At 43.1% G+C, this 23,455-nt stretch overlaps 1 protein-coding gene and 1 long non-coding RNA gene across 2 annotated transcripts; both read right to left on the reverse strand.

Annotated features, from left to right (window-relative positions):
- Positions 1 to 472: 472 nt before the first annotated feature.
- Positions 473 to 3,707, reverse strand: LOC147966220 (uncharacterized). The gene is made up of 2 exons (XR_015608805.1): positions 2,756 to 3,707; positions 473 to 891 (listed from the first exon to the last, which is right to left on the reverse strand). It is a non-coding gene; the product is annotated as an uncharacterized LOC147966220 (long non-coding RNA).
- A 178-nt stretch (positions 3,708 to 3,885) lies between these two features.
- On the reverse strand, positions 3,886 to 6,687 carry LOC147966221 (uncharacterized). The gene is made up of 3 exons (XM_087528741.1): positions 6,450 to 6,687; positions 5,965 to 6,086; positions 3,886 to 4,196 (listed from the first exon to the last, which is right to left on the reverse strand). Exons 1-3 carry the CDS (start codon positions 6,570 to 6,572, stop codon positions 4,070 to 4,072), a joined length of 372 nt encoding a protein of 123 aa, XP_087384867.1. The 5' UTR covers positions 6,573 to 6,687; the 3' UTR covers positions 3,886 to 4,069.
- Positions 6,688 to 23,455: the final 16,768 nt, after the last annotated feature.

Here is a 23,455-nt window from a genome sequence, read left to right on the forward strand (position 1 = left end):
TCAGGACACAATTTTGGTGGACTCCTTGGTCATCAGTTGGTCTATCATTCTTGTTGGACTCTGGGTCTATGTGCTCTTGCCGGCGTTTCTCCTGCGCAAGTGCTGACGCAGTACTAGGTTGCCTCCTCTTCGGCGTGCTGGTCCTTTGGACCGAAGGTGGAGACTTGCCGCCGTCAACAATCCACGTGCACAACCAAGGTTTTTGCTGGCTCCGGAGGCTTTGTTTGGTAGAAGTGGAATGAGGAGGTTTGGGGAGGGGGGGATTCAGAGGATTGGGTGAATCCCTTTCTTCCACTCAATCCCCTCAAAACCCCTTGAAACCCCCAAACCCCTTCAGCCACAATTCCCTCCATATGAAAAACTTATTTGGCTGACAGGGATTGACATATTTAGATAATATAGTGCAAACAAATAAAAATGCAATCTTTCCAAGTAAAACGACATCAAATTATGCAAGGAAGAGCAGTGCAGATATCAAGTGAACAAAAATCACATATAACCTCACTGTACTTGCTCCCAGAATATGCAAAGTAGCAAAACTAAGGGCGTCACCTACAAAACAACAGGGCAGTAGAGAAATGCAGCTAGCAACGCCTGAAGTAGTGGCCACTGTCAACGCATTACGGACCAATATCACCGCACCATTGCTCAAACAGATTCAGAGTAACATGTAATTAGATGGGCCTGCATATCACTATAATAGACCAAGTTTAACTAGCATGAACAAATGAATTGTTGGGTTTTCTTGACCCCATATCTCTAGGAAAGGAACTGGGTTCTAATGTCGTCGTGTCAAGGCGGTGGCACTTCTGAAGAGGTGGACAGGAAGGCGACTTCTAGGGGTATCTCTCTACTCTGCATCGACATCCGCGTACCACAGCGCCGTGTGAGCTGAATTAGCAGAAAATTAGTTAAGCAGTTAGGCGTCATGTGTCACAGGTACTGCAACAAGTTTAATAACGAAGATAAAAAAGGAAGCTGATGTACAAAACCTCAAAACAATGCAATGTGTTGTGGGACAAAACCTGTCCACACGTTACTCTAAACAATTGCAGTAGGCTAAAAAAACAGAAATCATTATCTTCTCTGTGAAGCTGAACTATGCAGACTGAACTGATTTGGGTTTTCCAGTTCCAAAGTCTTCCACTAGCTACCGACATATAGTATATTAATTGAAAAAATGAATCATCTGAATGAAAGCACAGTAGCATCAAAACAAATATTTTTCCAAAATCCAACAGTTCAGTGTGGATTTCAGCATCTCTCAATAAATCCAACAGGCACAATGTCATGCCTGTTTGACCACTCACTGATTTGATTCATCAACTTTTACTAATGTCCAAATCTACAGCAGTTCAGGCTATTTCCAACTCTTAACTCCTAACTGAAACAGACTGACAAAAGTTTCAGACTATACAAGTTTGGCTCATCTGACATTAATTCTGCCTGGGCCTCCTCTTCAATTCCGAATTCATCTCAGTCAACTTAGAAAATCAAAGATGACACACAAATTCATCCATCCATTTATCTATCTAGGGGTATGCTATTTTTCAAAAGCGAATGTCACTGCAAATAAACTATATTCCAACAGTTATTTGCCATATGCCATATAACATACTTAAACGGATCAAAAAATCGAGCGTTATGGGAGCTCGCCTATCCTGCTCAAATTTAGGGCAGTTAAAAAATTGTGGGGAGGATTATAGGTGGCTTTAACTCAAAAAGATAGTTGCCAAACATCTAATCTAAACCAAACAACAAGACAAATTGTACTGAATAATATTTAACACTGGATTTTAAGGCTGGACATGCATAAATTGGTTACTCAAGATTTCTCAAGGCAACTAAACTTAGCATAGCTTTATAGCTTCCAGCTAAATTTCCAAACGAGAATGCTCTACAAGATCTATCAAACATACACCTGTTGAGTCCTGAACAACAGATATAGAGATGGGCTACACTTTTGCCGGTCATTTGAGAAGATGGAATGACAAGAGATTGACTCACACTGTAAATCTGACGCAAGGGGTGACACGTGCAAGTTTGTCCATCATTTCCTAACCAAAGAATTACGTATGACCTTGAACTGGCAATCAATATACTAGAGCTGTCCATGGTCACAGCACATACACACAAGAGTTATAACATTAGACCATCACCATCACTAATTTACAAATACTCTACTTGGATTGCAGCAGCAAACACCAGATTTCGGACAATTATAGCTTCGGACCATATGCATACAGTACTCCTTTCCACAAGATTACAAGGTTGTGTTTATGAGCGCGGACGCAACAACAGTAGTGGTCGAAGAATAGCGGAATAAAGCATCAATACATCAATTCTGCTCAGGAAAAGACAATGATCTCTGAAGAAATTGTCTGCTCCAGACTGAAGAACTGCAGCATCAGTGGGTTCTAATAAATCTGCTCAAGTACATCCGTATTGGCTTCTAATAAAATTCAGCCAAAGGGATGTCAATCAATATCAAATCTGTTGAATACTAAGATGGGTCTGGACACTACTTGCAGAGAGATAGCACTACCATTGTCACTACTTGGAGAGATAAGCAGAGCCGACGGCAGCCTAGGAGGAGGAGGAGGAGGTGAACTTGGTGACGGCCTAGGTGCCCTCAGAGACGGCGTGTTTGGCGAGCTCGCTGGGGAGGACGAGGCGGCAACCATGGCGAGCTCGCTGGGGGTGGACGAAACCTAGATGGCAAGGGGAAAGGGGAAGAGGCGAGGCGCGGACTTACAGCCGGGGGTATGCCGGAGGAGAAACGCCGGCGTAGAGGCGGCGGCGGCGGCGGCGTCTCCTCCGAATCCTCGAGTCCGCCCTCGAGGGCTGAAAACCGCGTGGAACGAGGGGTATCGGAGGGGGCTCGGAGGGGTTAGGCTGTGGAATCCTCGCGTATCAAACGGGCTGTCGGGGTTTTGAGCGGTTTCTGGGCCACGCGAGGAACGGGCTGTCGAAACCCCTCCAATCCACGCGTACCAAACAAGGCCGGAGGGAGCGGCAGCGGCACGCCCTCATCTCGCGTAGGGGTGGTTGGATCGTTTACTCAGGGACTTGGATATAATTTCCTGCTTTTCTGGGTCGTGTTGTATCACTACTTAATTTTAATATAGTTCTGTGGTCTTTTTCGCAGTCTGGTCTATCACTCAGGCATGTAGCACTGACTGAGATATGTATGGAAATAAGAAATAGTAGTATAAGTTAGACTGTATGCGGCATCTACATTGACGGCCTTTCTCTTCCTAATTCCGAAATTACATCTTTGTCTTTGTCAACAGTTCCTGTATGCAGTAACTCCAATTTTTCGTTCAGATGTTACTCTTCACAAGATATGCAAGCTGCGCGCAATTTGTGTTTGCTGTTTACATTTTCAACTTTGTGAGCTTTTGGCCACGTTTCTTTACAAGCAGTAGAGTTCACAAAAAAGAAAGTTATGGTAAAGCATATGTCGCTTTATCAGTAGACCATTGTAGACATTATCTCTTGGGTACATAGTTTATCATATATATATTTGTTTTAAAGCATATATAAGAGTGCCAATCTTAGTTATTTTTGAAAAAACTACAATATTTTTGAAAATACAATGTTTTGCATGCCAGGAATATCAATGACTATTGAAACCATAGGTGCCTCTGTAGAAAACCTTCAGTGCCCTGCCAACAATGATAAATGAAAAAACTTTTATTTTGTCTGCTTACCCCGGCTGCAGTTGTGTGTCAACGTGATCTTATTCTTACAATCTGGTCGTCCATGAAAGAGGGTTGTAATCTGGCACTGAGGAAGAAGAGATCAGCATATCGTCAGACACCTCTCTAGTCAAACCCTCGCCTACAACACGATTCTACTTCTCCAAGCAATTATTCCGAGAACTGAGTTAAGACTAAGCAATTTCAGTGATGCGACTACACAGCTTGTCTCTTTCTAGTATAGTTGCACTTACAACTCACAGCAAGCTCACAATTATTAACTCTACATAAGAACATAGTTCGAGATACAAACACAGCCAAACGTTCGGCCACAAACTTGCAATGGATGATAAACGCCACAAAGTTGGCTAAGTAGAGTTTTCAATGGTCTCCTCAAGTTTTTCCTTCTTGTCTGGACCAAATATAAAAAACGCAGCAGCAGCAGGAACTAAGAAATACGATAACACCTTTTGTCGTTGCTCCTGTCGCTCGAAGCTGCAAATTAAAACAAAACAAGTACAAATTTAAATGACAAGAAAATACTCAGATGCTTGACATGTTCTCGGATTTCACTGGCTTACAGATAAATTACAACATGAGCACTTTTATATCGATCGGCATGAACGAGGAAACTGCTAAAAGAGTTTCAGATTTACTTCAGTGCCCTACTTCTTCATTCCCCTGCACCTACTTGGGGCTGCCCCTATCCACACAGAAGATCACTCATGGCCTTCTCATGCCAGTTATACACAAGCTCGACAAGAGATTATCTAGATGGCTAGCCACCTTTTTATCTTGGGGTGGACAACTAACCCTAATCAATTCAGTGCTGGCTGCCATACCAAACTATTACATGGCATGTTTCATATGGCCCAGGCAGTCCTTGGACAAATTGGAACAAATACTCGGGTTTCCTATGGCAGGGTAAAAGCATGGCCAATGGGGGACACTGCCTTGTATCATGGGACTTTGTCACCTTGCCTAGGGAAAATGGAGGGCTAGGAATCAGGGACCTTCGAGCACACAACCTAACCATGATTTGCAAGCTTACCTACAACATCGTTCAAACGAGAGGGGTGCCATGCTATGAGTGGTTTGCAAATCAATACTTCACTCGCTCAATACCCATTGATGTTTCGGCCAGGGAAACGGCCACTTGGAGATGCCTTCAGTCATCTATTCAGCTACTGATTGAATCTTCTAAGTGTGAATTAGGTGATGGTACCAGGATTTCCTTTTGGTCTGACTGGTGGTTAGATTGCGGCAGATTGAGGATTGTTTTCTCAACTCTGTTTTCATTCGCTACATCCGGTTCCTGCTCTGTTGCTTCACAATTTTCCGGGGGCGGCTGGAACATTCATCTGCATCCAAATCCACCGCAGCCAGAGAACTTCACGATCTGCTGGAGCTGCTAGCCGACATACAACCCAATGACGACAGAGTGGACAGTAGACAGCCAGCTCTTCTTGCAAACAGAATAAGCACAGCGTTCTTCTACAATCTTCTCACTTCCAGAACAGTTGGTTGCCCACTGGCAGCAAAGGTTTGGGATAAGTTAATTCCAATCAAGCATCGGGTTTTTTTGTGGTGCTTTACGGGGACGGCTCAACACGAGAGATAACATGCTAAGGAAGCACTGGACTCCGATTACACTGCACAATGGTTGTGATCTATGCCCAGCTACGGAGTCCAGCAACCATTCTTCTTAGATGCCGTCTGGCGGATGCAGTATGGGAACGAGCTCAGTTGCAGAATGATGCTAGGCAGACAGTCGATGTACGGGACTTTTTGCTATCAACGGGACCAAGCTCAGCTTTCGGCAACCTATGGGCTATGGCATGTCCTCTTTGCAGCATGTGCTGTTACGCTTTGGACAGCACAAAATGCATAAGTTTTCCGAAATGAGATATGGACACCAAGGAGAACTTTCAATGAGATAGCGCAAACGCTCAAGCTCTGGAGCAACCGTGCCCGTACGGAGATAGATGAGGCTAATATGATCACCTATGCAAATATTTTCTCCCCTCCTCCCCCCTCTAACTCTTTTTAGGCTTGGTGGCGGCCTGCTGTACATTACATACAGCGTTAACACCACCTTCATGTAATTTGACATTGGTCATTCGGGCCCTGCCCCGTTTTGAATGCATAAGGTAGACAATGGTCTTCCTTTTCTTTCAAAAAAAAGATACTCAGAAGTACAGATAATTTTGTCCATATGATCCAAACTACAGAACAGAAAACTAGAGATAATGAATTCACTTACCGTTTTTCCTGTTCTAGCAAACTTAGAGTTTCTTCATGTGCCTTACGCAAGTTTTTGTCAAACTTCTCTAATGCCATCTCGAGACGTTCCTCGGGGGATAATTTGTAGTTTGAGCAAAAATGCTGTAGACAAATGGAAGTATTAAACTTTCATATATTATATAAAATTAAAGTAACCGTTTGCAAATATTTTTGCAGCGTAAGGAGTTGATTCGGCTAGATCCGAACAACGAACTGAAGCTGAAAGGTGGTACGAAGGAGAGATAGTCAGGAGGACGAAGAGATTGGCATGTCGCCAGCCAGACGTTAAGAAATTTCTGCAGCGTCTAAAAGGAGGCACCTTTACCACCTATTTTTGCTACAACTCAGAGTTAGATAACATCTAACGACAATTAATTTCGCCAGTCAGTGAAACCCTAGAGCAAGACAGAACATGGGGAACAAATTTGAGAGGGGGGGGGGGGGGGGGGGGAGGGGGGTGCCTACCTTGGATTCGATCCTCTGAGCACCACCGGAGAGGAACCGGCCTGGACTCCGACGGAAGGAGCCTAGCGGGATTGATGGCCGAAGAACGCGGCCTGCGGCAGATCTGAGCAGCAGCGAAGCCATCCTTCTGAGAAGGGGATCGGGCTTTTCTTCTGTTCTCGGCTGTACCCGAAGGGACGGCTCTTCTTTTTACAGTGAAGGAGATTGCTTGCGTGGACGAGGCGAACCAGCGTTCGGCCTATAATAGGAGTAGTATATACACAGGGCCGTACCTACGAATTTCGAGGCCCTGTGCAAAATTTAAAATCAGGCACTGCATATAATTTAATTACAAAAAACAATTTACATATTTCACAGTGTTATGCCCAGAAATTATATCTAATCAAAAAGTGAATCTTAAAATTTGAATGCCTTTAATTTTCACTGAAAACTGGCATCTCCTTTTGTGTTTTTGGTAATATGCTTATCTCCGTTCCCAAATATCAAACATGATATGGAGTCAAAATTTTATATTTTGACACTACTCCCTAAAAAAAATGTTGCATTTGTTGAAATTTTTGTGCGAATAGCTTTGACGTGGAAATTTGTTTTTCATAACTGTATTCAAACAAACATTTGCAGCTGAAGTTGCTTATTTGCTGCAAACTGCGAAAAATCCAAAAACATTTTCCATTTTGAAAATTAAAGAGCTTACATAATCTTCAATTGTTTCTTAAGCAATCCCCTTCAAAATATTGTTTCCAGTCGCTAAAAAATCTCTTCGGTGAACACTAGTATATTTACAATGATTGCCAGTAGTTACTTACCGTTAATAATTGATTCATTTTGGAAGCTGCAAAATAATAATTTATGAAGGTGATGATTGGAGAATCGAGAAGTATCCTTCAATTTGAAGAGGAGAGAGAAGGGGGGACACGCACGGGATGGAGTAGGAGTGCTACTCGTCTCGGTGCGTAGATTGCTGAAATAGCATGCAAGTGCTTGTGCACTAGTACTACTAATGCATGATTATTGCACATAAACTTCAATTAGTACTTGTACTCAACCAAATCTGGGGCCCCTCCGATCTGGAGGCCCTGTGCAGGCGCACACCCTGCACAGGCTTTTGGTACGGGCCTATATATACTCACCTTGTAATTGCAAGAAAAAAAAAGGTTCACCTTCTACGTATCAATCCAGAACCAGAAAGAGGAGTATCTGAGGGCACGGGAACTGCATACTTGCTATTTGCTGCCCAGCAAGCAATGTTTTTATAGGCCAGTGATCTGTGCTCGCGCCGGCCTAACTGTTGGGCCGATCGAGCCCCAGCCATTCGATCTGGTCTTTAGAAATCGCCCGAGCTGACCTCTCTCATTTTGATTTGTCTTTTTCATCCTAGTCAACGCATCCCAGGACCCCTCCCCCGACTCCGCATCTGCTCACACGACTCCACCTCCTAGATACAGCTCCGTGAGGGCAACAACCACCGGTCATCGGCCGCCGGTCGTTCGCACCCCGAGGCCTCACGTCCCCTCCACTACTAGCCGCTTGTCGTCGCCGTCGCAACCCGCCAGTTGCCACATCGGCGGCCACTGGTCCGCCCCTTCCTATGCAGCAATGGCGAGGTTGTCGGTTCCAGCATCAGCCGCAGCACCATTGGTGCATAGAAAACATCATGTGCATCAACGGCTTATCGCCGCAGCTTTTTCTCGCCGGTCTTTAGTTGAAGCTTTTCAAAAGATGGTTGAAGCTTTTTGTGTCAATGATTGCAGCCTTTTGCGTTTCGCTGTCGCCGGTTGAAACTTTTTATATCGCCGGTTGAAGTTTTTTTCATCACGGGTTGCTACATCCACGGTTGCGTGGTGGCCGGCCGTCGATTTCCGTCGTCTCTGGTTGAAACTTTCGACAATGCCGGTTGTAACATTATTGATCGGCGGTTGCAGCTTTTAGTGTTGCGCAACGGCCGACACAACTTTCTCATCGCTGGTCGTATCTTTTCTCATCACCGGTTGTACCAAAACCAGCCGTCGATTGCAGCTTCGTATTGTTGGGTTGTAACAAAACTAGGCGTCGGTGGTAGCACTTTGGGACGCCGGTTTTGCAGCTTTGTATTGCTGGGTCGTAGCAATGTCACGTCGGTTGTACCATACAATAAAAAAAGGTTAAAAGCATCAGGAGTCCTATAACTTGCATCAAATGTGATGGTTTGGTTCTAGAACTTGCATTTTCACCCTACCTAGTCTCAGAGCTTGCAACAAATGTGCAAAATTGGTCCTGACGAATCACATAGCGCCATGTGGACGTGTGGGTGCCGACCCGGTCAGCGCGCCGTATTTCGCAAAGAGGCCCCTGCCTTTCGTTTGAATCAAGTTGCGCCCGAACGCTGTATTGATTGCATTTGTAGAACAATAGCACAAGCATAAAATTGGAATCATCTGCTGTTTTGAACTTAGTAGGTTTCTAGAGTGGTAACGGGAAGCTATGCGATACGGGAGATATCTAAGGGTGTGTCATTTGGCAGACCGCTAACGTGACGGGATAGCTACCGAGGAGCAGCATGCAGTGGTCAGAGTGAGTAGCTTCAGTATCTCGTATATCTTTTTTTTTTGCATGCGAACTAACTAAATAATGTTTCCCTGAATATGCTTCAGATTGACAGCCAGCGAGGAGCAGCACGCAGATCCGTCCCTGCGAAAAAGAGGCTCACAATTTGTTAGGCACAAATATGACATGCCCAGTCGCTTGCGTTGGGTGAGCCGAGAATACCATTTTCTTGTTCTTTGCACAACTTTATCACGGATCATCAAATCTCTCGAAAATGATACGATCGAATGGTTCTTACCATGGGAACTTTCATCACATTGCATATCTTTTGAAAATGAGTTTTGCCATGGCAATTACCCCCTCCGTCCGAAAATACTTGTTAAAAAAATGGATAAAAATAGATGTGTCTAGAATTGAAATACGTCTATATACATCTATTTCTCCGACAAGTATTTCCAAACAAAGAGAGTATATGTTACAAGATAGGTCCTGAAACGATTTTTTCCATTGCAACTATTATTAGAGGCATATGTTTCAAAAATTAATATTTCCATGGCAATTGTTTATTACTTTGTATATGTTTTCAAAATGAAATTTTGCCATCAATACTTCACATATGTTTTACAAATGAATGTTTGCCAAGATGCGGATTTTATGAACATGGTCCCAAACGTGCCCCTTATTGAATAGTAAGTTCAGAAGAAAAAAAACTAGAAAAAAACAAAAAACACTTTTTTTTTGGTAATATGTATAGTCAACCGGTATACTCGCGTATGAAGTTTCACGAATAAATCACAACGGTGGTAATCTAGGCAAAAAGAGAAAATCAAAGCTATATAAAAAACACAGTTTTATTTACCCCAAAAAAGACACTGTTGATTAATAGTATTGTCCCAATTGTATTTTCTTCACCAACAATACCATGGGATTTAATACTTTACTTAACTTCACACATGAGTAGAATATTCGACTAGGTTTGATACATCACAATTTTTGATTTTTTTATAATATTCTATTATTTTTGTGAAAAATTATATTCACTTGTGTGTGTAACCATGTTCACCTTTGTATTGTACAATGACAATTTTTCGTGTGTAGTTATTTTTTTTTCTATTTGACCATGGCAAATTTATTGTGTACACCATGGAAACTTAAAATTTGATGCCATGTCAGCTTAAATTATGTCGCCATGGCAAAACAATACAAATGTTTTTTTGGTGTGTATCCATACGTATGAAGTTCCTATACATGTGATATATTTTGAATTTAGAATCACATACACTTTTATCTGTTATCCCTAAAATTTTGCAATCATGTATGCGTGGTGGGTTTATTATTTATAGTATGGTGAATTCATCAATTAACGCATGACAATTTTGTTATTTAGAGCATGACAACTTACATGTGTTAACTATGTACGTGAAACCATAGATATGCAGTACTTGTACTTTTTTTGTAACATGGGAGCTATTTGGTGTTAGATATATATAAATATATGAAATGTGTTTTACATGTTTTGTGGCAATATTTATCATCTAGACATGGTAATTTTTGTGGTAGTTTATTTATTTTAGAGCATAGCTAAAAAAATTGTGTTAGAGAGATATAAATATATGAAAAAAGTATATGTCTGTGGCAAATTTTATCATATAGACATGTCTATTTCTATTTTTTCCATGCATATGTATTTTGAAATCCTGACTATGTGGTACTTTTATTTTTAAAAGGGCGACAATTTTGTAGCTAATTAAGTCAAATGCAAAATATCAGCTTGTGAAGACCTGGTACTTATGATGCTCAAGTTAGGCCTCTTTTGGCCCATTTTAGGGAGATGATTGGATTTGGGGTCACCCTGGGAGATATTCGAGCTTGAACAAAAGCGTATTCACGTCTAATGATAATTATTTACTACTAACTCTATCTGGGTTTATTAGCACCCTCTCATATTTTGGGTCAATATTTGAATACAGATTTAGCTAGCAAGATATAATTTACACGTAATAAAAAAATAATATCATCAAAAACTACTTTAAATATGAATCTATCAATATAATTTTTATGGCATATAATTTCTGTTTCGTAACAAAATTTAAAGTCAAAGTTTAGCAGTTCGTGTTGTAGTGTATCAGTGTGTGCGTGACAGATCGGTGGGTCGCCGCAAAAAAAAGACAGATCAATGGGGTTACTGTGATTGTAACCATGTGTCTCAGCCCACCACTCATGCACATCTATTAAGGTAACCATGTCATTCACTCTTTGCAGCAACTACAGTGTGGCACACCATGGAGTGAGCAGAGAAGTGACTACCGTTTACTAAGTGACAGTTATGGTCCGAAAAGAAACTTACCATAGAAGCAACCTGTAGTGCGGGTTGATTCAGACGAAAGGCAGGGGCCTCTTTGCAAAATGCCGCGCGCTGACCGGGTCGGCACCCACGCGTCCACATGGAGCTATGTGATTCATCAGGAAAAAAATTGCACATTTGATGCAAGTTCTGGAACTGGGTAGGGTCAAAATGCAAGTTTTAGGACCAAATCATCACATTCGGTGCAAGTTGTAGGACTCCTGGTGCTTTTAACTCAATAAAAAATACTGCGACGCCGTGAGTTACTCGAGAAGCTCCACGTCCTCACAGCCCGTGGTCACCACGCTCACCGTCCATCATTGCAGCTCTCCAGGGCACCAGTTGTAGCTCCTTCCATCCAGGTTCCAGCTCCAGTCTCCCTCGTTGTAACGTGCTTTGTTGCCAACGTCGTAGTTCACCATTGTTGATGACTAGTGAGAAGCCGAGGATGCAACACGCGATACTACCGTACCAACGCGACTACCTCCCCCAGCCGCATCAGGCGGGGGGTTGCGTGCGCATGCGAGCAGTGGCATGGACGGGTGGCGCGCGATCATGGCTTGTCACCGAAGGTAGCGGCCATTGGCAGCCGCAGAGGAGCTTACTGTGAGGAAGAAGGAAGGGACAAGGACAAACTAGCAATGTGAGACTAAACTAGGAGTTGGACCTCCTTATAAGGGAGTTTGTTTCTCGACATGTATGAGCATGAGAATAAGAGGGACATTCACGCGAGCTCCTCCTCTGTCGCCTGCCTCGTCATGCCGCGCCGCGGGTCGCGGGAATGAGCCGAGCCGATGTCTAAATTTTTCCACGCACGACGGGTATACGAAAGGTCACTCGGGAGCTGGAATGTTTTTGCTGTAGTGGATATTGAATACGAACGTTGCACGCTTCGGTTGCTGCATGTTCGTTTCGTCTCCCTCCTTTGCTTTAGCTCCCGTCATAGCCTATTCGCCTCCTTCTCCTGTGCCTATAAAAGAGAGGTCACTCCTCTCCAGGGAGACACACCAGAAGATCATCTCTCTCTCGCCATCGAGTTCCAATCTCTGGGCTGCTGCTATGATCTTCCCCATCCCGGCTTGCAACGTGCACCATAGGTCGGGACAGTAGGCCTCCGAAACGCCACCTCTTTGAGTCCTGTACGGGAGAAGGGTGATAAGGTTTTTGGGGAGCGCTCTGCGCGATGCTACCTCTTGAGCATTGCATTACTTTTCCCTTGAAGAGGAATGGGTGATGCAGTAAAGTAGCGTAAGTATTTCCCTCAGTTTTTGAGAACCAAGGTATCAATCTAGTAGGAGACCACGCGCAAGTCACCTCGTACCTACACAAACAAATAAGAACCTCGCAACCAACGCGATAAAGGGGTTGTCAATCCCTTCACAGCCACTTGCAGGAGTGAGATCTGATAGAGATGATAATAATAAGATAAATATTTTTGATATTTTTATGATATAGATCGAGTAAAGATTGCAAAATAAAATATATGGGAAACTTGTATAATGGAGAATAGACCCGGGAGCCATAGGTTTCACTAGTGGCTTCTCTCAAGATAGCATAAGTATTACGGTGGGTGAACAAATTACTGTCGAGCAATTGATAGAAAAGCGAATAATTATGAGAATATCTAGGTATGATCATGTATATAGGCATCATGTCCGTGACAAGTAGACCGAAACGATTCTGCATCTACTACTATTACTCCACACGTCGACCGCTATCCAGCATGCATCTAGAGTATTAAGTTCATAAGAACAGAGTAACGCCTTAAGCAAGATGACATGATGTAGATGGATAAATGAAGGAAATATGCCCTAGAGGCAATAATAAAGTTATTATTTATTTCCTTATATCATGATAAATGTTTATTATTCATGCTAGAATTGTATTAACCAGAAACATAATACATGTGTGAATACATAGACAAACAGATTGTCACTAGTATGCCTCTACTTGACTAGCCCGTTGATCAAAGATGGTTATGTTTCCTGACCATAGACATGAGTTGTCATTTGATTAACGGGGTCACATCATTTGGAGAATTATGTGATTGACATGACCCATTCCGTTAGCTTAGCACCCGATCATTTAGTATGTTGCTATTGCTTTCTTCATGACTTATACATGTTCCTATGACTATGAGAGTATGCAACTCCCGTTTATCGGAGGAACACTTTGTGTGCTACCAAACGTCACAACGTAACTGGGTGATTATAAAGGTGCTCTACATGTGTCTCCAAAGTTACTTGTTGGGTTGGCGTATTTTGAGATTAGGATTTGTCACTCCGATTATCGGAGAGGTATCTTTGGGCCCTCTCGGTAATGCACATCACTTAAGCCTTGCAAGCATTGCAACTAATGAGTTAGTTGCAGGATGATGTATTACGGAACGAGTAAAGATACTTGCCGGTAACGAGATTGAACTAGGTATTGAGATACCGACGATCGAATCTCGGGTAAGTAACATACCGATGACAAAGGGAACAACGTATGTTGTTGTGCGGTTTGACCGATAAAGATCTTCGTAGAATATGTGGGAGCCAATATGAGCATCCAGGTTCCGCTATTGGTTATTGATCGGAGACGTGTCTCGGTCATGTCTACATAGTTCTCGAACCCATAGGGTCCGCACGCTTAACGTTACGATGGCAGTTATATTATGAGTTTATATGTTTTGATGTACCGAAGGTTGTTCGGAGTCCCGGATGTGATCAAGGACATGACAAGGAGTCTCGAAATGGTCGAGATATGAAGATTGATATATTGGAAGCCTATGTTTGGATGTCGGAAGTGTTCCGGGTGAAATCAGGATTTTACCGGAGTACCGGGAGGTTACCGGAACCCCCCGGGAGCTTAATGGGCCTATATGGGCCTTAGTGGAAATAGAGGGAAGCAAGGGGAGTGTGGGGCACGCCCCCCCCCAAGGCCCAAACCGAATTGGTTTAGGGCAAGGGGGGCCGGCCCCCTCTTTCCTTCTTCTCCTCTCTCTTTCCTTCTCCCGAATCATATTCCAACTAGGAAAGGGGGGAGTCCTACTCCCGGTGGGAGTAGGACTCCTCCTGGCGCGCCCTCTCCCTGGCCAGCCGCACCCCCCTTGCTCCTTTATATACGGGGGCAGGGGGCACCCCATAGACACAACAATTGATCTGTTTGATCTTTTAGCCGTGTGCGGTGCCCCCCTCCACCATAGTCCACCTCGATAATACTGTAGCGGTGCTTAGGCGAAGCCCTGCGTCGGTAGAACATAAACATCGTCACCACGCCGTCGTGCTGACGAAACTCTCCCTCAACACTCGGCTGGATTGGAGTTCGAGGGACGTCATCGGGCTGAACGTGTGCTGAACTCGGAGGTGTCGTACGTTCGGTACTTGATCGGTCGGATCGTGAAGACGTACGACTACATCAACCGCGTTGTGCTAACGCTTCCGCTTAACGGTCTACGAGGGTACGTGGACAACACTCTCCCCTCTTGTTGCTATGCATCACCATGATCTTGCGTGTGTGTAGGAATTTTTTTGAAATTGCTACGTTCCCCAACGGTGGTATCAGAGCCAGGTTTTATGCGTAGATGTCATATGCACGAGTAGAACACAAGTGAGTTGTGGGCGATATAAGTCATACTGCTTACCAGCATGTCATACTTTGGTTTGGCTGTATTGTTGGATGAAGCGGCCCAGACTGACATTACGCGTACGCTTACGCGAGACTGGTTCTACCGACGTGCTTTGCACACAGGTGGCTGGCGGGTGTCAGTTTCTCCAACTTTAGTTGAACTGAGTGTGGCTACGCCCTGTCGTTGCGAAGGTTAAAACATCACCAACTTGACAAACTATCGTTGTGGTTTTGATGCGTAGGTAAGAACGGTTCTTGCTAAGCCCGTAGCAGCCACGTAAAACTTGCAACAACAAAGTAGAGGAAGTCTAACTTGTTTTTGCAGGGCATGTTGTGATGTGATATGGTCAAGACATGATGCTAAATTTTATTGTATGAGATGATCATGTTTTGTAACCGAGTTATCGGCAACTGGCAGGAGCCATATGGTTGTCGCTTTATTGTATGCAATGCAATCGCCCTGTAATGCTTTAATTTATCACTAAGCGGCAGCGATAGTCGTGGAAGCATAAGATTGGCGAGACGACAACGATGCTACGATGGAGATCAAGGTGTCGTGCCGGTGACGATGGTGATCATGACGGTGCTTCGGAGATGGAGATCACAAGCACAAGATGATGATGGCCATATCATATCACTTATATTGATTGCATGTGATGTTTATCTTTTATGCATTTATCTTGCGTTGATTGACGGTAGCATTATAAGATGATCTCTCACTAAATTTCAAGATAAAAGTGTTCTCCCTGAGTATGCATCGTTGCCAAAGTTCGTCGTGCCCAGACACCACGTGATGATCGGGTGTGATAAGCTCTACGTCCATCTACAACAGGTGCAAGCCAGTTTTGCACACGTAGAATACTCAGGTTAAACTTGACGAGCCTAGCATATGCAGATATGGCCTCGGAACACTGAGACCGAAAGGTCGAGCGTGAATCATATAGTAGATATGATCAACATAGTGATGTTCACCATTGAAAACTACTCCATTTCACGTGATGATCGGTTATGGTTTAGTTGATTTGGATCACGTGATCACTTAGAACATTAGAGGGATGTCTTTCTAAGTGGGAGTTCTTAAGTAATATGATTAATTGAACTTAAATTTATCATGAACTTAGTACCTGATAGTATCTTGCTTGTCTATGTTTGATTGTAGATAGATGGCCCATGCTATTGTTCAGTTGAATTTTAATGCATTCCTTTAGAAAGCAAAGTTGAAAGATGATGGTAGCAATTACACGGACTGGGTCCGTAACTTGAGGATTATCCTCATTGCTGCTCAGAAGAATTACGTCCTAGAAGCACCGCTGAGTGCCAGGCCTGCTGCTAATGCAACTGCAGATGTTAAGAACGCCTGGCAGAGCAAAGCTGATGACTACTCGATAGTTCAGTGTGCCATGCTTTACGGCTTAGAACCGGGACTTCAGCGACGTTTTGAACGTCATGGAGCATATGAGATGTTCCAGGAGTTGAAGTTAATATTTCAAGCAAATGCCCGGATTGAGAGATATGAAGTCTCCAATAAGTTCTACAGCTGCAAGATGGAGGAGAATAGTTCTGTCAGTGAGCATATACTCAGAATGTCTGGGTACCATAATCACTTGACTCAGCTGGGAGTTAATCTTCCGGTTGATAGTGTCATTGATAGAGTTCTTCAATCACTGCCACCAAGCTACAAAAGCTTCATGATGAACTATAATATGCAAGGGATGAATAAGACAATTTCCGAGCTCTTCACAATGCTAAAGGCAGCGGAGGTAGAAATCAAGAAAGAGCATCAAGTGTTGATGGTCAATAAGACCACCAGTTTCAAGAAAAAGGGTAAAGGGAAGAAGAAGGGGAACTTCAAGAAGAACAACAAGCAAGTTGCTGCTCAGGAGAAGAAACCCAAGTCTGGACCTAAGCCTGAAACTGAGTGCTTCTACTGCAAGCAGACTGGTCACTGGAAGTGGAACTGCCCCAAGTATTTGGCGGATAAGAAGGATGGCAAGGTGAACAAAGGTATATGTGATATACATGTTATTGATGTGTACCTTACTAGAGCTCGCAGTAGCACCTGGGTATTTGATACTAGTTCTGTTGCTAATATTTGCAACTTGAAACAGGTACTACGAATTAAGCGAACACTGGCAAAGGACGAGGTGACGATGCGCGTGGGAAATGGCTCCAAAGTCGATGTGATCGCGGTCGGCACGCTACCTCTACATCTATCTTCGGAATTAGTATTAGACCTAAATAATTGTTATTTGGTGCCAGCGTTGAGCATGAACATTATATCTGGATCTTGTTTGATGCGAGACGGTTATTCATTTAAATCAGAGAATAATGGTTATTCTATTTATATGAGTAATATCTTTTATGGTCATGCACCCTTGAAGAGTGGTCTATTTTTGATGGATCTCGATAGTAGTGATACACATATTCATAATGTTGAAGCCAAAAGATGCAGAGTTGATAATGATAGTGCAACTTATTTGTGGCACTGCCGTTTAGGTCATATCGGTGTAAAGCGCATGAAGAAACTGCATACTGATGGACTTTTGGAACCACTTGATTATGAATCACTTGTTACTTGTGAACCGTGCCTCATGGGCAAGATGACTAAAACGCCGTTCTCCGGAACTATGGAGAGAGCAACAGATTTATTGGAAATCATACATACAGATGTATGTGGTCCGATGAATGTTGAGGCTTGTGGCGGATATCGTTATTTTCTCACCTTCACAGATGATTTAAGTAGATATGGGTATATCTACTTGATGAAGCATAAGTCTGAAACATTTCAAAAGTTCAAAGAATTTTAGAGTGAAGTTGAAAATCATCGTAACAAGATAATAAAGTTTCTACAATCTGATCGTGGAGGAGAATATTTGAGTTACGAGTTTGGTCTACATTTGAAACAATGCGGAATAGTTTCACAACTCACGCCACCCAGAACACCATAGCGTAATGGTGTGTCCGAACATCGTAATCATACTTTACTAGATATGGTGTGATCTATGATATCTCTTACAAATTTACCGCTATCATTTTGGGGTTATGCTTTAGAGACAACCGCATTCACGTTAAATAGGGCACCACTAAAATCCGTTGAGACGACGCCTTATGAACTGTGGTTTGGCAAGAAACCAAAGTTGTCATTTTTGAAAGTTTGGGGCTGCGATGCTTATGTGAAAAAGCTTCAACCTGATAAGCTCGAACCCAAATCGGAGAAATGTGTCTTCATAGGATACCCAAAGGAGACTGTTGGGTATACCTTCTATCACAGATCCGAAGGCAAGACATTCGTTGCTAAGAATGGATCCTTTCTAGAGAATGAGTTTCTCTCGAAAGAAGTGAGTGGGAGGAAAGTGGAACTTGATGAGGTAACTATACCTGCTCCACTATTGGAAAGTAGTTCATCACAGAAACCGGTTTCTGTGACGCCTACACCAATTAGTGAGGAAGTTAATGATGATGATCATGGAACTTCAGATCAAGTTACTACTGAACCTCGTAGATCAACCAGAGTAAGATCCGCACCAGAGTGGTACGGTAATCCTATTCTGGAAGTCATGCTACTAGATCATGATGAACCTACGAACTATGAAGAAGCGATGGTGAGCCCAGATTCCGCAAAATGGCTTGAGGCCATGAAATCTGAGATGGGATCCATGTATGAGAACAAAGTATGGACTTTGGTTGACTTGCCCGATGATCGGCAAGCAATTGAGAATAAATGGATCTTCAAGAAGAAGACTGACGCTGGCGGTAATGTTACTGTCTATAAAGCTCGACTTGTTACAAAAGGTTTTTGACAAGTTCAAGGGATTGACTACGATGAGACCTTATCACCCGTAGCGATGCTTAAGTCTGTCCGAATCATGTTAGCAATTGCCGCATTTTATGATTATGAAATTTGGCAAATGGATGTAAAAACTGCATTCCTGAATGGATTTCTGGAAGAAGAGTTGTATATGATGCAACCAGAAGGTTTTATCGATCCAAAGGGAGCTAACAAAGTGTGCAAGCTCCAGCGATCCATTTATGGACGGGTGCAAGCCTCTCGGAGTTGGAATAAATGCTTTGATAGTGTGATCAAAGCATTTGGTTTTATACAAACTTTTGGAGAAGCCTGTATTTACAAGAAAGTGAGTGGGAGCTCTGTAGCATTTCTGATATTATATGTGGATGACATATTGCTGATTGGAAATGATATAGAATTTCTGGATAGCATAAAGGGATACTTGAATAAGAGTTTTTCAATGAAAGACCTCGGTGAAGCTGCTTACATATTGGGCATCAAGATCTATAGAGATAGATCAAGACGCTTAATTGGACTTTCACAAAGCACATACCTTGACAAAGTTTTGAAGAAGTTCAAAATGGATCAAGCAAAGAAAGGGTTCTTGCCTGTGTTACAAGGTGTGAAGTTGAGTAAGACTCAATGCCAGATCACCGTAGAAGATAGAGAGAAAATGAAAGATGTTCCCTATGCTTCAGCCATAGGCTCTATCATGTATGCAATGCTATGTACCAGACCTGATGTGTGCCTTGCTATAAGTCTAGCAGGGAGGTACCAAAGTAATCCAGGAGTGGTTCACTGGACAGCGGTCAAGAACATCCTAAAATACTTGAAAAGGACTAAGGATATGTTTCTCATTTATGGAGGTGACAAAGAGCTCATCGTAAACGGTTACATTGATGCAAGCTTTGACACTGATCCGGACGATTCTAAATCGCAAACCGGATACGTGTTTATATTGAACGGTGGAGCTGTCAGTTGGTGCAGTTCTAAACAAAGCGTTGTGGCGGGATCTACATGTGAAGCAGAGTACATAGCTACTTCAGAAGCAGCAAATGAAGGAGTTTGGATGAAGGAGTTCATATCCGATCTAGGTGTCATAGCTAGTGCATCGGGTCCAATGAAAATCTTTTGTGACAATACTGGTGCAATTGCCCTGGCGAAGGAATCCAGATTTCACAAGAGAACCAAACACATCAAGAGACGCTTCAATTCCATCCGGGATTTAGTCCAGGTGGGAGACATAGAAATTTGCAATATACATACGGATCTGAATGTTGCAGACCAGTTGACTAAGCCTCTTCCACGAGCAAAACATGATCAGCACCAAGGCTCCATGGGTGTTAGAATCATTACTGTGTAATCTAGATTATTGACTCTAGTGCAAGTGGGAGACTGAAGGAAATATGCCCTACAGGCAATAATAAAGTTATTATTTATTTCCTTATATCATGATAAATGTTTATTATTCATGCTAGAATTGTATTAACCGGAAACATAATACATGTATGAATACATAGACAAACAGATTGTCACTAGTATGCCTCTACTTGACTAGCCCGATGATCAAAGATGGTTATGTTTCCTGACCATAGACATGAGTTGTCATTTGATTAACGGGGTCACATCATTAGGAGAATGATGTGATTGACATGACCCATTCCGTTAGCTTAGCACCTGATCGTTTAGTATGTTGCTATTGCTTTCTTCATGACTTATACATGTTCCTATGACTATGAGATTATGCAACTCTCGTTTACTGGAGGAACACTTTGTGTGCTACCAAACGTCACAACGTAACTAGGTGATTATAAAGGTGCTCTACAGGTGTCTCCAAAGGTACTTGTTGGGTTGGCGTATTTCGAGATTATGATTTGTCACTCCGATTATCGGAGAGGTATCTCTGGGCCCTCTTGGGAATGCACATCACTTAAGCCTTGCAAGCATTGCAACTAATGAGTTAGTTGTGGGATGATGTATTATGGAACGAGTAAAGAGACTTTCCGGTAACGAGATTGAACTAGGTATTGAGATACCGACGATCGAATCTCAGGCAAGTAACATACCGATGACAAAGGGAACAATGTATGTTGTTGTGCGGTTTGACCGATAAAGATCTTCGTACAATATGTGGGAGCCAATATGAGCATACAGGTTCCACTATTGGTTATTGACCGGAGACGTGTCTCGTTCATGTCTACATAGTTCTCGAACCTGTAGGGTCAGCACGCTTAACGTTACGATGACGGTTATATTATGAGTTTATATGTTTTGATGTACCGAAGGTTGTTCGGAGTCCCGGATGTGATCAAGGACATGACGAGGAGTCTCGAAATGGTCGATACATGAAGATTGATATATTGGAAGCCTATGTTTGGATGTCGGAAGTGTTCCGGGTGAAATCGGGATTTTACCGGAGTACTGGGAGGTTACCGGAACCCCCCGGGAGCTTAATGGGCCAATATGGGCCTTAGTGGAAATAGAGGGAAGCAAGGGGAGTGTCGGGCGTGCCCCCCAAGGCCCAAACCGAATTGGTTTAGGGCAAGGGGGGCCGGCCCCCTCTTTCCTTCTTCTCCTCTCTCTTTCCTTCTCCCGAATCCTATTCCAACTAGGAAAGGGGGGAGTCCTACTCCCGGTGGGAGTAGGACTCCTCCTGGCGCGCCCTCTCCCTGGCTGGCCGCACCCCCCTTGCTCCTTTATATACGGGGGAAGGGGGCACCCCATAGACACAACAATTGATCTGTTTGATCTTTTAGCCGTGTGCGGTGCCCCCCTCCACCATAGTCCACCTCGATAATACTGTAGCGATGCTTAGGCGAAGCCCTGCGTCGGTAGAACATCAACATCGTCACCACGCCGTCATGCTGACGAAACTCTCCCTCAACACTCGGCTGGATCGGAGTTCGAGGGACGTCATCGGGCTGAACGTGTGCTGAACTCGGAGGTGTCGTACATTCGGTACTTGATCGGTCGGATTGTGAAGACGTACGACTACATCAACCGCGTTGTGCTAACGCTTTCGCTTAACGGTCTATGAGGGTACGTGGACAACACTCTCCCCTCTCGTTGCTATGCACCACCATGATCTTGCGTGTGCGTAGGAATTTTTTTGAAATTACTACGTTCCCCAACAAATAACTCATGCAATATGATGTAAACACCATCTTTTTATCCTTGATGGCAACAATAGAATACGTGTCGTTTCCCTTTCTATCACTGGGATCGAGCACCGCAAGATTGAACCCAAAGCTAAGCACTTCTCCCATTGCAAGAAAGATCAATCTAGTAGGCCAAACCAAACTGATAATTAGAAGAGACTTGCAAAGATAAACCAATCATGCATAAAAGAATTCAGAGAAGATTCAAATATTGTTCATAGATAAACTTGATCATAAACCCACAATTCATCGGATCTCGACAAACACACCGCAAAAGAAGATTACATCGAATAGATCTCCAAGAGAATCGAGGAGAACTTTGTATTGATATCCAAAGAGAGAGAAGAAGCCATCTAGCTACTAGCTATGGACCCGAAGGTCTGAAGTAAACTACTCACACATCATCGGAGAGGCCATGGAGTTGATGTAGAGGCCCTCCGTGATCAATGCCCCCTCCGGTGGAGCTCCGGAAAAGGCCCCAAGATGGGATCTCTTGGGTACAAAAGGTTGCGGCGGTGGAGTTAGGTTTTCGTGGTGCTCCTGGATGTTCTCGGGGTATATGGATATATATAGGAGGAAGAAGTAGGTCGGTGGAGCAACGAGGGGCCCACGAGGGTGGAGGGCGCGCCCCCCTGCCTCGTGGCCTCCTCGATTGTTTCTTGACGTCCACTCCAAGTCTCCTGGATCACGTTTGTTCCAAAAATAACGCTCTCGAAGGTTTCATTCCGTTTGGACTCCGTTTGATATTCCTTTTCGGCGAAACACTAAAATAGGCAAAAAAATAGCAATTTGGGCTAGGCCTCTGGTTAATAGCTTAGTCCCAAAAATAATATAAAAGTGTAAAATAAAGTCCATTAACATCCAAAACAGATAATATAATAGCATGGAACAATCAAAAATTATAGATACGTTGGAGACGTATCAAGCATCCCCAAGCTTAATTCCTGCTCGTCCTCGAGTAGGTAAATGATAAAAACAATTTTTTTGATGTGGAATGCTTCCTAACATATTTCTCAATGCAATTTTTCTTTATTGTGGTATGAATGTTCAGATCTGAAAGATTGAAGATAAAAGTTTAATATTGACATAGAAATAATAATACTTCAAGCATACTAACTAAGCAATCATGTCTTCTCAAAATAACATGGCCAAAGAAAGTTATCCCTACAAAATCATATAGTCTGGCTATGCTCTATCTTCATCACACAAAATATTAAATCATGCACAACCCCGATGACAAGCCAAGCAATTGTTTCATACTTTTGACATTCTCAAAACTTTTTCAATCTTCACGCAATATATGAGCGTGAGCCTTGGATATAGCACTATGGTGGTTGTGGAGAAGACAAAAAGGAGAAGATAGTCTCACATCAACTAGGCATATCAACGGGCTATGGAGATGCCCATTAATAGATATCAATGTGAGTGAGTAGGGATTGCCATGCAACGGATGCACCAGAGCTATAAGTGTATGAAAGCTCAACAAAAGAAACTAAGTGGGTGTGCATCCAACTTGCTTGCTCACGAAGACCTAGGGCAATTTGAGGAAGCCCATCATTGGAATATACAAGCCAAGTTCTATAAT

The sequence above is a fragment of the Triticum urartu genome, chromosome 6A (assembly GCF_056163025.1).
Source record: "Triticum urartu cultivar PI428250 chromosome 6A, HENAU_Tu73, whole genome shotgun sequence".
Taxonomy (NCBI): Eukaryota; Viridiplantae; Streptophyta; class Magnoliopsida; order Poales; family Poaceae; genus Triticum; species Triticum urartu.

Bases quoted from the DNA above. Each gene is read 5' to 3' on its own strand.
- LOC147966221 (XM_087528741.1), bottom strand. From the start codon at position 6,572: ATGGCTTCGCTGCTGCTCAGATCTGCCGCAGGCCGCGTTCTTCGGCCA. The intron at 6,087-6,449 runs GTAGGCACCCCC...ATTTGTCTACAG, and splicing joins CTCAGAGGATCGAATCCAAG to CATTTTTGCTCAAACTACAA. The intron at 4,197-5,964 runs GTAAGTGAATTC...TTTAATTTGCAG, and splicing joins TTGCTAGAACAGGAAAAACG to CTTCGAGCGACAGGAGCAAC.